Source organism: Lepus europaeus, chromosome 14 (genome assembly GCF_033115175.1).
Source record: "Lepus europaeus isolate LE1 chromosome 14, mLepTim1.pri, whole genome shotgun sequence".
NCBI classification, from domain to species: Eukaryota; Metazoa; Chordata; class Mammalia; order Lagomorpha; family Leporidae; genus Lepus; species Lepus europaeus.
In genome coordinates, this window is record NC_084840.1 from 13,695,074 (window position 1) to 13,709,045 (window position 13,972).

Sequence of the window (13,972 nt, forward strand, 5' to 3'; positions counted from 1 at the left end):
GAAATAACAATTTTCAGGGCATCAATAAAAGTTCAGTCAGAGAAAACCATGCTCCTTAAAGAGGCGCACGGACTGTTACAGGGAAAGTGTAAGACACAGAACCAGTGAACACATAATATAGGATTGTAGATGAGTGCAAATATTCCTCCACTGAAAACTCTCTACATGGCTTCTGTGTTAATTATTATCAATTAGCGTTCTAAAGGTTGTTATTTATGTGCAAAAAATTACTCTTCAAATTTAAAGCTATATTTCCAACTGAAAAGTTCAGACGTCCTATGTTATAAACAAGCACTTCTTCAGATTGAGGGGGTGGTAGGGAGGGGATAGAAAATTTCAAAGCAAGGAAAAATGGATGAGACTAAAGTCTACCTATGTTTTCTCAAGAATTACATATAAGGTACTTATTAGCAAGCTGAATTAAGCTGAAAGAATTGTACTCATTAAGCTTTGAGCAATTTATTTTACTCTTTCAAGAGATGGAGTAAAGAGAAAACTCAAATTGGCTATTCATCCATTTGTGATTACACAGACCACAGTAGAGCTTTGAACTAACCTTCAAATGATTAACAGATTGTTTACAAAGAATCACTAATAGCAGAAGACAAACTCCTGATGCATCAGAATTTTCCTTTAAGGAAAAAAACTAAGCTTGATTAATAACGATTTGAAGTTTTTCATACTCCAGAGGTCTTGATTTGAGAAATACGGATATAATGGACAAAGAAGGATTCAAAACAATGGACTTCTCGATTCCTGTTAACGATCAGATGATGATATATATCATTTATTGGAGACTGGAAATATATTAAGAAAACCAAGTGAAAAATGCTAAAAGTAAATTTTGGCATGTCTTAAGTCATATTCTAAGCAACACCTGAGACAGATTCTTTTTCAACTAATCTGTTGGAGGATATTGTCCAAGAAAACGGTAGGAAAGGAAATAGGACAGGGCAGGGGAAGAAAGCTAAGCAAGCACACGATTGCAACTGGAGATTAGCAAAAACCTAATTTCATGGGAAAGCATGAATTGTACTACAGAGCTGATCCCCACATGAGGCAAGAAGGCCAGCCAGTTAATGCTCATACCATTGGCCATGGTCTCCCTTGGTGGAAGAGATGGAGGGAGAAGGGGAATGAACACAGTGTTCTTCCCAGTTAAGCACCTTCCATTTAGCCAAGGGCAATTCAATGAAAAGGGCACCAGTTAGTACAGTGGTCTGGGCCGGGCACCAACAGCATCTACTATAGCATGGAGAAAGGCAAAGTGTTTGAGGAGCACATGGAGATATACAGCACAAATCTCAACTAGAAAATTTTTCATTTAATAAGTACTTAAGAATTATCTGTATAGAACTGAATATTAACATTAAGGTGATCACACTGCCTACAGAAAAGGATTTATGCAACTGAGCATAGTTGTTAATGTGCTTTTTGTTGATAGAAAAAGTAGGTAGATAAATGTGATCTGGTGGAGACACAGAGAAATCAGGCATAAACATAAAACAACAGAAAAGAAAAACTTCATGAGAGAATTCTGACACAAAAGAAAACTAACCACATCTTTTGCTCCATGGAACAGTGAGAAAGCAACAGAAAGGAATCAAAACCAGAATCATTTCAGTAGAACATCAAACAAAGAAACATAAAAAGATGACAGGAAACCTAATTTCTGTAAACAGGCTTTTCTAGAAAGAAAGCACCAACAGCATTTCCCATTATATTTAAATGCTAACAAGTAATACTGCCATTACATTAGAGAAGGCTTGGTAACATATAAGGTACTACACAAAGAAGCTTGCTAGGTGGTCTGTAATTAGTAATGGTAAAAATACCAACATTCATACTTAATTTACCTTTTAAAACATATAAATTGGAGGAGAAAAGACTATTATCTGTAGAATACTGTTACACAGTAATTTGCATAGTGACTAACAAATGGGAAGGGAAAGAGCCATGTGCTAGGATTTGAATGTTACTTTTACCCAGTGGTATCCAAACACAGGTCTCCAGCTGTTGGGGGAGACAAATGACTTGGCCCATGTCACGCACATGATTTAACCCACAAAGCCTTGGATTATATTTTATAGAAAGAAGGTACATCTCTCTCCTCTGCCACCTTTTCTTTCTTTGACACTTAAGAGTCAACTTGAAAAAAGTTCATGGAAAATGGAATTACAAGATAAACATTAAAAATAAAAACTTCTCTGCATAATCTCCATCAAGATCAAGACAACAATGTAAGCAATGGCACCAGCAGTTTAGTCCACCCTTAAGGAAGTGAAGGTCCTGGAAAGTTAACCGTGTCCATGCATTTTTTTTTCACATTGTCAAATGAAAGAAGTGGGTGCCCTTGAGAGATTTTTTTAAAATTAGGAAACTGAAAGAAGTCAGAATGAGAAAAGGGGGACTAATAGGAGGATACCTAATGACTTCCCAGCCAAACTCCTGCAACACTGCTTGTGTTAAATGGGAGGAAAGAGCAGGAGAAGGAGGACTCTGGTGAAAATTTGCTAGGCATTTCTGCTACAGCTTTTGCCAACCTTCCCAAAAGACTCTCCTAATTGGTGGATGTTATTGTACTTTAGCCTTCAACAAAGTCAGCAAGTAAAATGTATAGACCATCCCCCAGGAAACTCCATCATGACCATTAGTTACTCTTTATTGGCCTGCCTTTGGCTTCAGCTGGACCACTGCTACCTTTTAGTAGCCACCACTTTGATCTTGCTGTTTTCAGGACTGTACTGGGAAAAAACATGTTTGTTCTATTGTTACAATTCTTAGGAGGAAGGCTTCAGGAAATAGAACCAACATGTTTTAAATTTCCACCGAAAGCTCTGGTGTTGTCTGCAGCTGATCAGAGTACAACTGTTTGGGTACTTTTCAAGCAGGATTTTTCGGTCAGGATTGTATAAGCTGTACCAACTGAGATGTCTGTGTTCTTGGCAATCACTTCTTCTGTTAATCAGCATTCTTTCCCAATCATGGCACAAACATAACTAATGTTTTCTTTGCAGGTTGGTAGGGATTGTCTGCCACTACAGGCTCCCTCTTCAACCTCATCTTGTTCCTTCTTAAAATATGCTTTCTGGGGCCAGCACTGAGGCATAGCAGGTTAAGCTGCTGCCTGAAATGCTAGTGTCCCATATCAGAGAACCAGTTCAAGTCCCTGCTGCTCCTTTTGATTCCAGCTGCCTAATAATACCCCCCTGGGAAAGCAGCAGCAAGATTCCCCAAGTACTTGGTCCCTTCCACCCACATGGGAGACCGAGATGGGGTTTTAGGCTCCTGGCATGGGCCAGGCCCAGTCCTGGCCATTGTGGCCATTTGGGGAGTGAACCAGTGGATCAAAGATCACTTTTTCTGTTTCTACCTTTCTCTCTCTCTCAATCTGCCTTTCAAATAAATAGTTCAATATTGGTCCACAGTTACCATACACTTTTGTAAAGCATTAATGATTTCACCATTATTACACATAAGCATCACCATCAATTTTATGTTTCTTCTTGCCTCAGTTTGTTCTTGCTTCAGTTTTAACAGTTCATGTTGGTCTGATCCGAGTTCTTTTCAAACTGCTGTCTTATTCTTAGTAGCTCAAACTACATGTTGTTTAGACATGCTATAACATGTTAGTAGTTTATTTTGGTGCCAAAAAGTTTAAATCCAAGTACAATTTATTCATAATCCACATTTTACATGAAGTTCTTGAAGATTCCTCCTATTTTTCCGGCTTGTAATAAGAGTTAATTTTATGTATCTTATCTGCGAACTCTGCATGTCTGGAACTAAATTCTTATTCATCTTTGCATTCCCTATAGTAGCAAACATAGTACCTCACATTTTGAGTGTTCAGTAAGTTATCAGTTACTATTTGAATTATATTTACAGAATAATTAAGTCACAAGTAGACTAGGGATGAAATAACAGCTGTTTTTCTACCCTAATAGTATGTCAGCTTCAGAATGATTATCATTGCTGTTTTAATATAACAGTTTTGTTTGTTTTTGGCACTGGATTTCATTCAACTTCTATATTATACTCCAAAATTGAAAATTTTGCAAGAATAGGAAAATACTTATAACATTGACTAGATCTTATGCTATAAAGATGTGACTGACTAATAGAGTCCACATTGAAAAAAATAAGGTATTAGGAAGAATGACACTGTACAAAAATGTGAAATATAATCCAAGACATCAACATTAAGTTCATTCAACTCCTTAATGCACCTGGACTTCATAGGTAATATCACCACTACATAAGGAAGATAAACAAAGTAGGCAAAAACAGCTGCATACTGACAGCTTCTTTAAATTTTAAAATCTCTGAAAGACACTGTCTTGGGAATATTCAACTATGTGCAGTTTGTCACAAAAATAATAAACTGTTACTCATATTATAGAGCAGTTTTCTTCCAAGTGTCTCCATGTTATTATGTAAGGTATAGGAAGTCTACTTTAGTAACCAAGAAAACAATTACTTTCTTCCACACTACAGCATGATGTCATTGAGAAAAAGGCCTCATATTCAAACTGTACATATTAATCATTAGCAGGAAAATCTTCTCTTTGTAAATATTATACTATTTTATCCCAAAGTTACTGGATCTATCTTGAAAAAAATATAGCTACTTACCAATATTATATCTGTCTATGACTCATCAACTTAAGATGAGAAAGAAAACTGACTTTTCTAAATTGGACATAGCAGCTTCTAGCATTTTTGCTAAGTTTGAATACTTAAAAATTAACAGATTACATATTAATTTTGTACATACTATGAAAACAATACATTTTTCCCATAATTCAAGAAAGCAAGAAAAGCGCTCTCTATTCTCATGAAACATATTACCAATGACATAAATATGAAAACATTAGTATCAAAGACCTAAGTCCTACCTGTCTTATAGCTATGGAGAATTTTTGCTGAAGCAACTCAGCAAAAATCTCATCCTGTTAACTGAAATAAGAGTGAAAAGTGGCATCAAAGCACCTTTTTTTTTCAGTCAAGAAGCCAGATGTATACCAAATATTTCTTTAGTAGCAACTATTTCCAAAGTCAAAAGATCTATCTGTACTTGAGCATGGATAATAAGAAGAGATGTCTAAACTCTTTTTGTAACCACAAAACTCTGAGAAGTGAGTACGTGTTACTTTTCAAGTTAGATTTTTAAAACTATCAAGTTGACAGTTACAAATTTCTTAAATGGAAGTGTGATGCCAAGACTTAGTGAACAGCCTCTTAACTTATGGATGCCAATCCTGTGTTTAAATTGCTTGAGTTTATCTGATAGAATAAAGAAGGAGAGAACGATCCAACATGGGAAACGGGATACACAGCAGACTCATAGAATGGCAGATGTCCTAAACAGCACTCTGGCCTCAGAATCAGCCCTTAAGGCATTCAGATCTGGCTGAAGAGCCCATGAGAGTAATTTAGGCATGGAAAGCCAAGACACTCTGGGGGAAAAAAAAAAAAAAAGACCTAAATGAAAGATCTCTGGGAGTGAGATCCCAGTGGAAAAGAACAAGCCATCAAAGAAGGAGGTACCTTTCTCTGAAGGGAGTAGAGAACTTCCACTTTGACTATGACCTTGTCTAAATAAGATCAGAGTTGGTGAACTCAAAATGCTTCCATAGCCTTGGCAACTCATGACAAGAGCCTAGGGTGATTACTGATGCCATAAACAAGAGTGTCAATTTGTTAAGTCAACAACAGGAGTCACTGTGCACTCACTCCTCATGTAGGATCTCTGTCCTTAGTGTGTTGTACAATGTGAATTAATGCTATAACTAGTACTCAAACAGTATTTTATACTTTGTGTTTTTGTGTGGGTGCAAACTGCTGAAATCTTTACTTAATTTATACTAAACTGATCTTCTATATATAAAGATAATTGAAAATGAATCTTGATGTGAATGGAATGGAAGAGGGAGTGGGAGTTGGGAGGGTTGCAGGTGGGAGGGAAGTTATGGGGGGGGGGGAGCCATTGTAATCCATAAGCTGTACTTTGGAAATTTATATTTATTAAATAAAAGTTAAAAAAATTGCTTGAGTTTAATCACTAAGTACAACAATATTAATTACTGATAATGTTTTAAATGAATATAATACAAAAAAGTCTGAAAAACAAATCTTCCAATTTGTCAAACTGAAGCCCTGATTACTAAGCAATCCTTATTTTGAAATAATTTATTTTATCCATTATCAAGGCTCAAAGCAGCCCAGACAATCTTGGGTGACCCCAAGCATTCACAGGTGGAAGCTTGAGTATTACTTCTATGTTCTACAGATAATCAACTGTATGCTTTTGATATACTAAGTAATACTTGAGCATTGGCATTAATTATTGGCTAAAAAAAGCTGACTTTTATTTTTAATAATTTGTGACACAAATGATACACAAAGGTATAACTAAAGACTATTAATTATTTAAAGTAATCCTCTTTTCTGGAGATCAGAGGAGAAACACCTTCTTAGGCTAAAGCAATTTTCTTTATCAAACTTACTACTTCTAAAATTTCATTTCAATAATAATAGCTAACATATAGAGAACATTTACATCAGGTACTACTCTTTGTACATTATGTGAAATTATTTTACTGTGTAACACAACCCAGAAATATCATTGCTTTTTTGATGTTCTGTTGTTGTTTACAGATGAGGAAGCTAAAATATGAACAGGCTAATTTGCCCAAAGTCATACAACTACTCTGTCAGGAGGCAAGCTGGAATCCTGTGTGCTTACCACTTTTCTTTAGTTTATTTAGCACATTAGATGTTTCTTTTGGATTTATTTATTTATTCACAAGGCAGAATGTCAGAGAGAAAGGGAAGACAGAGAGAGAGAGATCTCCCATCTGCTTGTTTACTTCCCAAAAGCCTTGCACCTTCAGGTCATCTATCAGTGGCCAACCCGCAGGCTGCTACTTACTGGGGTCCTTTACTCCTCTCTTCAGTTAAGACTGGAACTTCCCTACATCTGGTCTTCTCAACTCTGATCTAAGGCAAATGCTGCAATCAAAGGGATCTTTCTGATACACAACAGTGACACTTCATCACCATGACAAATGATTTTAAACAATATATAAAGTTAAAACTCCGCAGACTGATACAGAAACACCAGTTATGACTGGTTCTGCCAGCTTGTACATGAGTGAATCATAAGCTCTTCTGGTCCTTGTCTTTGAGAGCATGCTGAAAGACATGGGCACTCTTGCCATAAAAATGCACATATTCAATAGGTGCCTCCCGGGTCTCCTCTGTTTCTGAGGAATTCATAAGTATAATTCTCTTTTCCCATTTACTGAGGTCATTTTCTTTACTTTTACCACAGAAGAAACAACTACAACAGACTCCATCACCATGAACTCCTGGAGGGCACAAGCTTAATCTTCTTGATTTCTCCCTCTGTCCAGTCACCCCAGAGAAGGCCTATCATAGCAGTGATCACCACATCTGTCCCTCAAATTGTAGACCCAATACCCACAACACATCTTAGCAGAATAAGAAATACTTTCTTGTATAGTGAAGTGCTACTTCTAAAGTAAGATTATATGTTATGGAGGGGAGAAAATCAGGCAAATCAAACCTTCCTTTCAATACCATATATTCATTCTTGCTATTTGCAGTAGTGAGACAAAGAAGGAAAAAGATGAATTAGAAGAGGATGAATTTGATTTAGCAGTGCCAGTTTCCCCAGGTAAACAAAAATTCAACAGAAATATACAGCACAAATGTCAAATCAGTTCTCCAATTCATATATATTATATACGATAAGACAGATCGTATATAATATATATGCCACCTGTTGTTCAAGAAGATTTTCAAGATTTTTCATATTAAATTTAGTCTTTCTATAAGTGTACATCAAATGTCTTTGAGGCAGCAAGAGAAATTTGTCCTATGTTCTCGGAAGGGTCACAGAAATGCACTGATAATAGGCAAATGGCTAGGAGAATGGCATGCAACTTTATTGAATGGGCACCAGTGCATGGAAGCCATATGACATACAAAACTCAGAATCAGATGATTGAAGCTGAAATATCCTCTCTATATGAGACAGGAAAATGAGAGGAGCTATAGACAGTTTTAGAGAGGTAATGATTTTTAGGAGAAATGAATCAGCATCAAAAAGAGATAACAGCCCGGGACACACTCCTCCCTGCTCTGGGGAAGGCGAGGGACATTAATTCCCTGAGCAAGAGTTGTCTTATGAAGCCAATAAAGCCTCCTGGGCAGTCTCTGGTGCAGTCCTCAAAAGAATCAATGAGAACTCTGTTTGCAATGGGGACAACTTGTAGTTTCTTCTCTTCTCTGGCGGTGAAACATCCCTGCTTATTTGGTGAGATTCCACTACACTTGTGCTCCTTCTGCAAACGGAACTATCTTCAGTCAGATACGAGAACTTCAGAGAAAGCCTTGACCCAAGACGTTGAGAGACAGATGGGGCTTGGGGAGGTGGTGGAAGTCAGAGGGACCTCAGTTCTGAGGCTGCCTCCCCATCTCAGTGTGTCAACGCATCACACTTAAGGCTACAATTTAGAGTCCCAACAGCTTCCAGGTATCATCATTTAGATTTGAAGATACAGGTGTTCAGGAAATGTATCTTCAGAGTACATGGAATGATAACAGAGGCAAATCAGAACAGAAGCATGCCACACTGGAGCAAGCGAAGGTCTTGCTCACCTTCACTTGCTGGGAAACTTAGCAAGGTAAGTTAAACTCTATGAGTACCATTTTCATCATGTTTAAAAGAAAAAGAGTAGGATTTTGAAGGCTTGTAAAGATAAATGATAGAATTTACCTGAAAAATATATGAATGTCTGCCATCAAATGGGTACTCAATGGTCAGTTAAAGTTTAATAGTAATGAAAAACTATGAACTTCAGTAAACATATAAGTAATACAACAGCATGTAAAAAAGGAGAGGAAAAGTGTTAAAGATAATAAACACAACTAATTCATAGTAAGGGTTAGTAGGAACGACAGGTTCAAGAATCAGGAAGGAACTAGATGGCCATTAAAACTGAGAAAGATAAAAGACCTACAGGGAAGAAAAAACATCAAAAATAAGGGTTTGGCCCAGGAGGAAAAGAAAGCTAGGCATCAGAAGCAATGGGTGGCAGGCCTTTTAAAGGCTACTCTGTACAGTGATCTGCCTCAAGCAGACCCAACAGGCCAGTCCACTGCAGTGGCTTTCAATGTGGTAAGCCTGGGCTTCAGCAGAAGTCAGCTTGTCATGAGCCCTGGCAACTCTGCCAGCCAAGAGTTGGGTCACTGGAAATGGACCTGCCATGGAGCCGAAGGATGCCCAGGTCAGAGCCACAGATCTTATAGGCTCTAAGCTGAAAAGCCCTTCACTGCAGCTGAAGGGACAGCCAAGTAGAGTCAACAACATTGCAGGCAGAACTGTATATTTCCTGTTAGAGATGCCACCTGCCTTTACCTGGCCAGCTCTCCTCCCAGGCCAGCCAGGTAATGAAAGTCAACAGAGTACCTTCCCCTAGGAGGTTTACACCTCCCTTAGGATGTAGGCTATATGAAGAGATAGGTGAGTCTGAGCCTCATAATTTACAAGGTCTAAAGCCCACCAGATTATTATCAAGCCCCTTCTGTCAGGTTCTATTTGCCTCTCAATCAGAAAACTTATTTGTAGCTTAGTCAGCACCTTTCTTAGCTCCTCTAATAACAACTCTGTCCTTTGTATCTAGCCCACTTGGGCCTCATTCCTTTGTAATCATAACCTCTACTCTACCACCAATGGTCTACTGCCAACCTGTGTGTACTGATGGTCCTCTCCCCCACTTAGTGTTGGTGCTACAGGGATGTACTCGGCTCCCCACCCAGGAGACAGAGGCTTGAGACATCGCCCCATGTCAGCAGGAAGTAGCTCTAAAGGCAGATCATCGTCCCTCTACCCCTCCTGGACTTTTGGGACTAATGTAATCCCATACAAATCCTGCTTTATAAAAAACAAAAGGGGGGAATGTTAGGAAACTGGCACAGTTTCAGCCAGGCGGCTGCATTGCCCAGCTACCTGAGCCAGGCTCCACCCCCATCCTAATGGGATTCACTGCTCCTGCTTCCCTGCCCACCCTCAGGCAAAGTTTTAAAAGGGCCTGTTCCTGAACACGTGTTCTCTCAGCTCTTGGTTCTCTCTTGGTCCTTCTCTCCTGTGCTCTCTTGGCCTCTCTTGGCTTCTCTCCTCCTCTCTTCTCTCTCTTCTCTCCCTGCTAGCTCCTCTCCTCTTTGTTTCTCTCTTATACTCTCTTTCTCTCTCTTTTTCCTTCGCCGCCCCTTCACTCCGGTCTGTAGGGTGTTCCCCAATAAACCCTTTCCCTTAAAAAAAATAAATAAGGGTTTGGAAGGTTGAGAAGCTTGGGACATTTGGAGCTTCGGGCAGAGCTGTCTGAACTGAGGTCAAAGTTCAGGAAAAAAGTGAAATAAGACAGTGTACCCTTGTGAGGGCCTTGAATGCCAGGTGATCAGATGGCCCCTGAGACTATGGTCAACCACAGGCCTAATCTACATTTTTAATGCTGCCAAATGTGAGGGACATAATTGTTCATTTTCATGCATATAAACAATCATAAACTTTAAAAATTAATGTCTAATGAAGTAATTCATTTCCATTAAAAACCATTTATTAATTTTTCCTTTTCAATTGTATTATAATAGCTAAAGGATAGCACTGAAATATATAAATGTGTTTAAATATTTATGAAAAAATAAAATTAAATGGTAAATTTATTTTGGTGCAAAAATTTTAAATTTCTAATAGCTCTTCCATAATACATTTTTCTATAAAATTCTGAACAACCCTTGTATTTACAAAAAGGACAAAACCATGAAATAACTATAAGTTCTGTAATTGGTCCCCATTTTTTACACCTCTCAAAAAACACATTATGATATGTCTATTATGTAAATGACCAGTGAAAGTTCTAAAATAAAAAAATAAGCATTTTAATAAATATGAAACAAGGTAATCTATAAAGATAATAGCTTTAAAAGTGTTTTAACCACAAATGAATGAATCTCTAAAAACTACCTCTTTTACAAATAAGTAAACAACAAACTGTCAAATACATTCAGTGAACTTTAAAAAGTAAGGTTTTAATTCAAAAATTGAGTCAGAAGAAATGTAAAGGCATACAAAATGAAATACTATCTCTTAGCTCCCAAAATACACTTGCAGTGCCAAAGAGAGTGAGAGAGAGAAAAATATCAAATATATTTTATATTGTAGATAAGCTAACAAGTTTATAAAAAGATGTGATAAATAAAAAGGAAACATCCTATGATGAAATTATATATTTTCCACAGATATTGGAAATTCTGCTTTCCAGATGCTTAAGACAGAGACTGAAAACCTTACACCTCCCATTTGCATAATGAAGCTCAAAACAGGAGGAAAATAAGCTATAAAATCCATAATAATTAATGTTGAAATGAGATTTTAATAATTTCACCCAGCAGCCCCTAACACACTAACAAAATTTCAATCATTTAAGAAAATGTTCTTTCGGCCATAACCATGGTTCACTAGGCTAATCCTCCGCCTGCGGCGCCGGCACCCCAGGTTCTAGTCCCGGTCGGGGTGCTGGATTCTGTCCTGATTGCCTCTCTTCCAGTCCAGCTCTCTGCTGTGGCCCGGGAGTGCAGTGGAGGATGGCCCAAGTCCTTGGGCCCTGCACCCGCACGGGAGACCAGGAGAAAGCATCTGGCTCCTGGCTTCGGATCAGCACGATGCACTGGCCGCAGCGGCCATTGGAGGGTGAACCAACGGAAAAGGAAGACCTTTCTCTCTGTCTCTCTCTCTCTCTCACTGTCCACTCTGCCTGTCAAAAAAAAAAAAAAAAAGAAAAAAAAATGTTCTTTTAACTTCAGTTTGCTCCTTTCCTCAAATCTGAAATCCTTCACAAATTTTAAAAGGAATATGAAAGAAAGATTTAGCTTACAAAGAATTAGTAAATATGGCAAAAATGAAGATAAGTCATCTTATTTTCTCTCCTGTACTATAAATTTGCAATCAATTTTTTCTCTAACTACTTCCCTAAACTAAACTAATCACTATACTTATCCTTTACACTGATTTTTACATTTTAATTGAATATGAAATATGCTGTACTGTAATATGGATGCTTGGTTTTCTGGTCTTTTAAAACATGAGGTCCTTATGACAAGGAAAACTTTTTTTTTTAATTAATTTTTTTTTTGACAGGCAGAGTGGACAGTGAGAGAGAGAGACAGAGAGAAAGGTCTTCCTTTTTGCCGTTGGTTCACTCTCCAATGGCCGCTGCGGCCGGCGCATCTCGCTGATCCGAAGCCAGGAGCCAGGTGCTTCTCCTGGTCTCCCATGCGGGTGCAGGGCCCAAGGACTTGAGCCATCCTCCACTGCACTCCCAGGCCATAGCAGAGAGCTGGCCTGGAAGAGGGGCAACCGGGACAGAATCTGGTGCCCTGACCGGGACTAGAACCCGGTATGCTGGCGTGGCAAGGCAGAGGATTAGCCTGTTAAGCCACGGCGCCGGCCCGACAAGGAAAACTTTTTAAATACTCCCTTATGTGAGATATGCATACAGGACTACAATTTCTATAACTCTTTAGAAATATACACCATATTTCAAGAAGATTAACATGTAGACTTAGTCATCTGTGATTATCTAGAGGGAGGAGCTGATACACTCGTGCATTTTAAGGACTCCATCCAATAACTCAGTAACTCTTTAGAGGTATAACAGCAACTGAGTGGGAATCATTAATTCTGTAGTCAGTTTAGAAAGGATATACTCATTTACATTTGTCTGGTACTTCATAGTTTATACCAGGGATATACAACAACCCTGAAAGACAGACAGGAAAAGTTTAAGAAGTCTCATTTTACAAATAAGAAGACAAAAGTCTAGAGACTAAGGAAATGGTAATCGAATTCCTATGAAATAGTAGGCCTTATAACTAATTCAAAGTTTGTATCCATTACAACTTATTAATCTGGTCATGGAAGAATAGTGTAATAATGTCCATAAAATGAGCCTAACATCCTTTAACCTGTAATTCAGACAGAAAACCAAACACATTTTGACTTATCCCTTTTTAGACCATCTAAAAGCTTGGCTACAGTTCTACCATAATAATCACCTTTCAGGTATGAAATAAGAAAAGTAAAATGAGCTAATATGCTAAATAGATAAACCCACTTTAGAAAATATTATGAATCAGGACGACAACAAATTTACAAGTATTGAAAAACTCTCAAGTTTTCTGAACTTTCACTTTATACTTGTCATTTCTAAACACATTAATAAATTAAGCTGGTGAATTTCTTAATGATCTTAACAAGATGACATAGTGCTTTTAAATGAATTAACATAATTCTTTATTATTAAGAGGTAAATACTCCACTTTTAGAACATTGATGTGATATGAAAAGAATGTGGGAAACATTAATTAAAGATAACTAAGATAACAAAAACACAGTCAAAAGACTGAAAACGTAACATGTTGTAAAGTACATTATGTCAGATTTTAAAAGATCATCATAAGACTTTCCGAAGGTGTGATATTAAAATGATGTTTTTTTTTCTACCTCATTCAAAAAACCTTAAAAAAAATTAAAGTACTGATGAAATAAAATGCTTACAGGTTTGTATCTCAGCGCATCTCTGTAGGATCCAAACAAAGCAGCCTGTGCCCTGAGAAAGGCCCTAGCTACTCCATCACCAGTAGCTGTAGACTGCTTCTTCAGTTTATTTTTCAAGGCCGAGACCTGCATGACAGAGAGGAACAGTTAAATTAACACCTCAGAAATTGGTACAGCGAGGTACGAACCCAATCAGCAGGCAAACCACAGTGTCTGCAGGTCAGCCAAAAATCCATCCTCCTCCCTGATAGCTTATCTTTTTAACTGCAGCGAGCACCTGCTGGTCTGTTAATTGAAAGGAAAGCAGGAGAAGATAGTAACATGCTA

General features: G+C 37.9%; 1 protein-coding gene across 4 annotated transcripts in view; it reads right to left on the reverse strand.

Annotated features, from left to right (window-relative positions):
• Nucleotides 1-13,972, reverse strand: part of DENND1B (DENN domain containing 1B) — a 269,366-nt gene that overhangs the window by 75,320 nt on the left and 180,074 nt on the right. For all 4 annotated transcript variants that reach the window (XM_062211550.1, XM_062211548.1, XM_062211551.1 and 1 more), the window contains one exon: nucleotides 13,646-13,771. In XM_062211550.1, coding sequence (XP_062067534.1) covers nucleotides 13,646-13,771 — 126 coding nt within the window. The remainder of the gene's footprint in view (nucleotides 1-13,645; nucleotides 13,772-13,972) is intronic.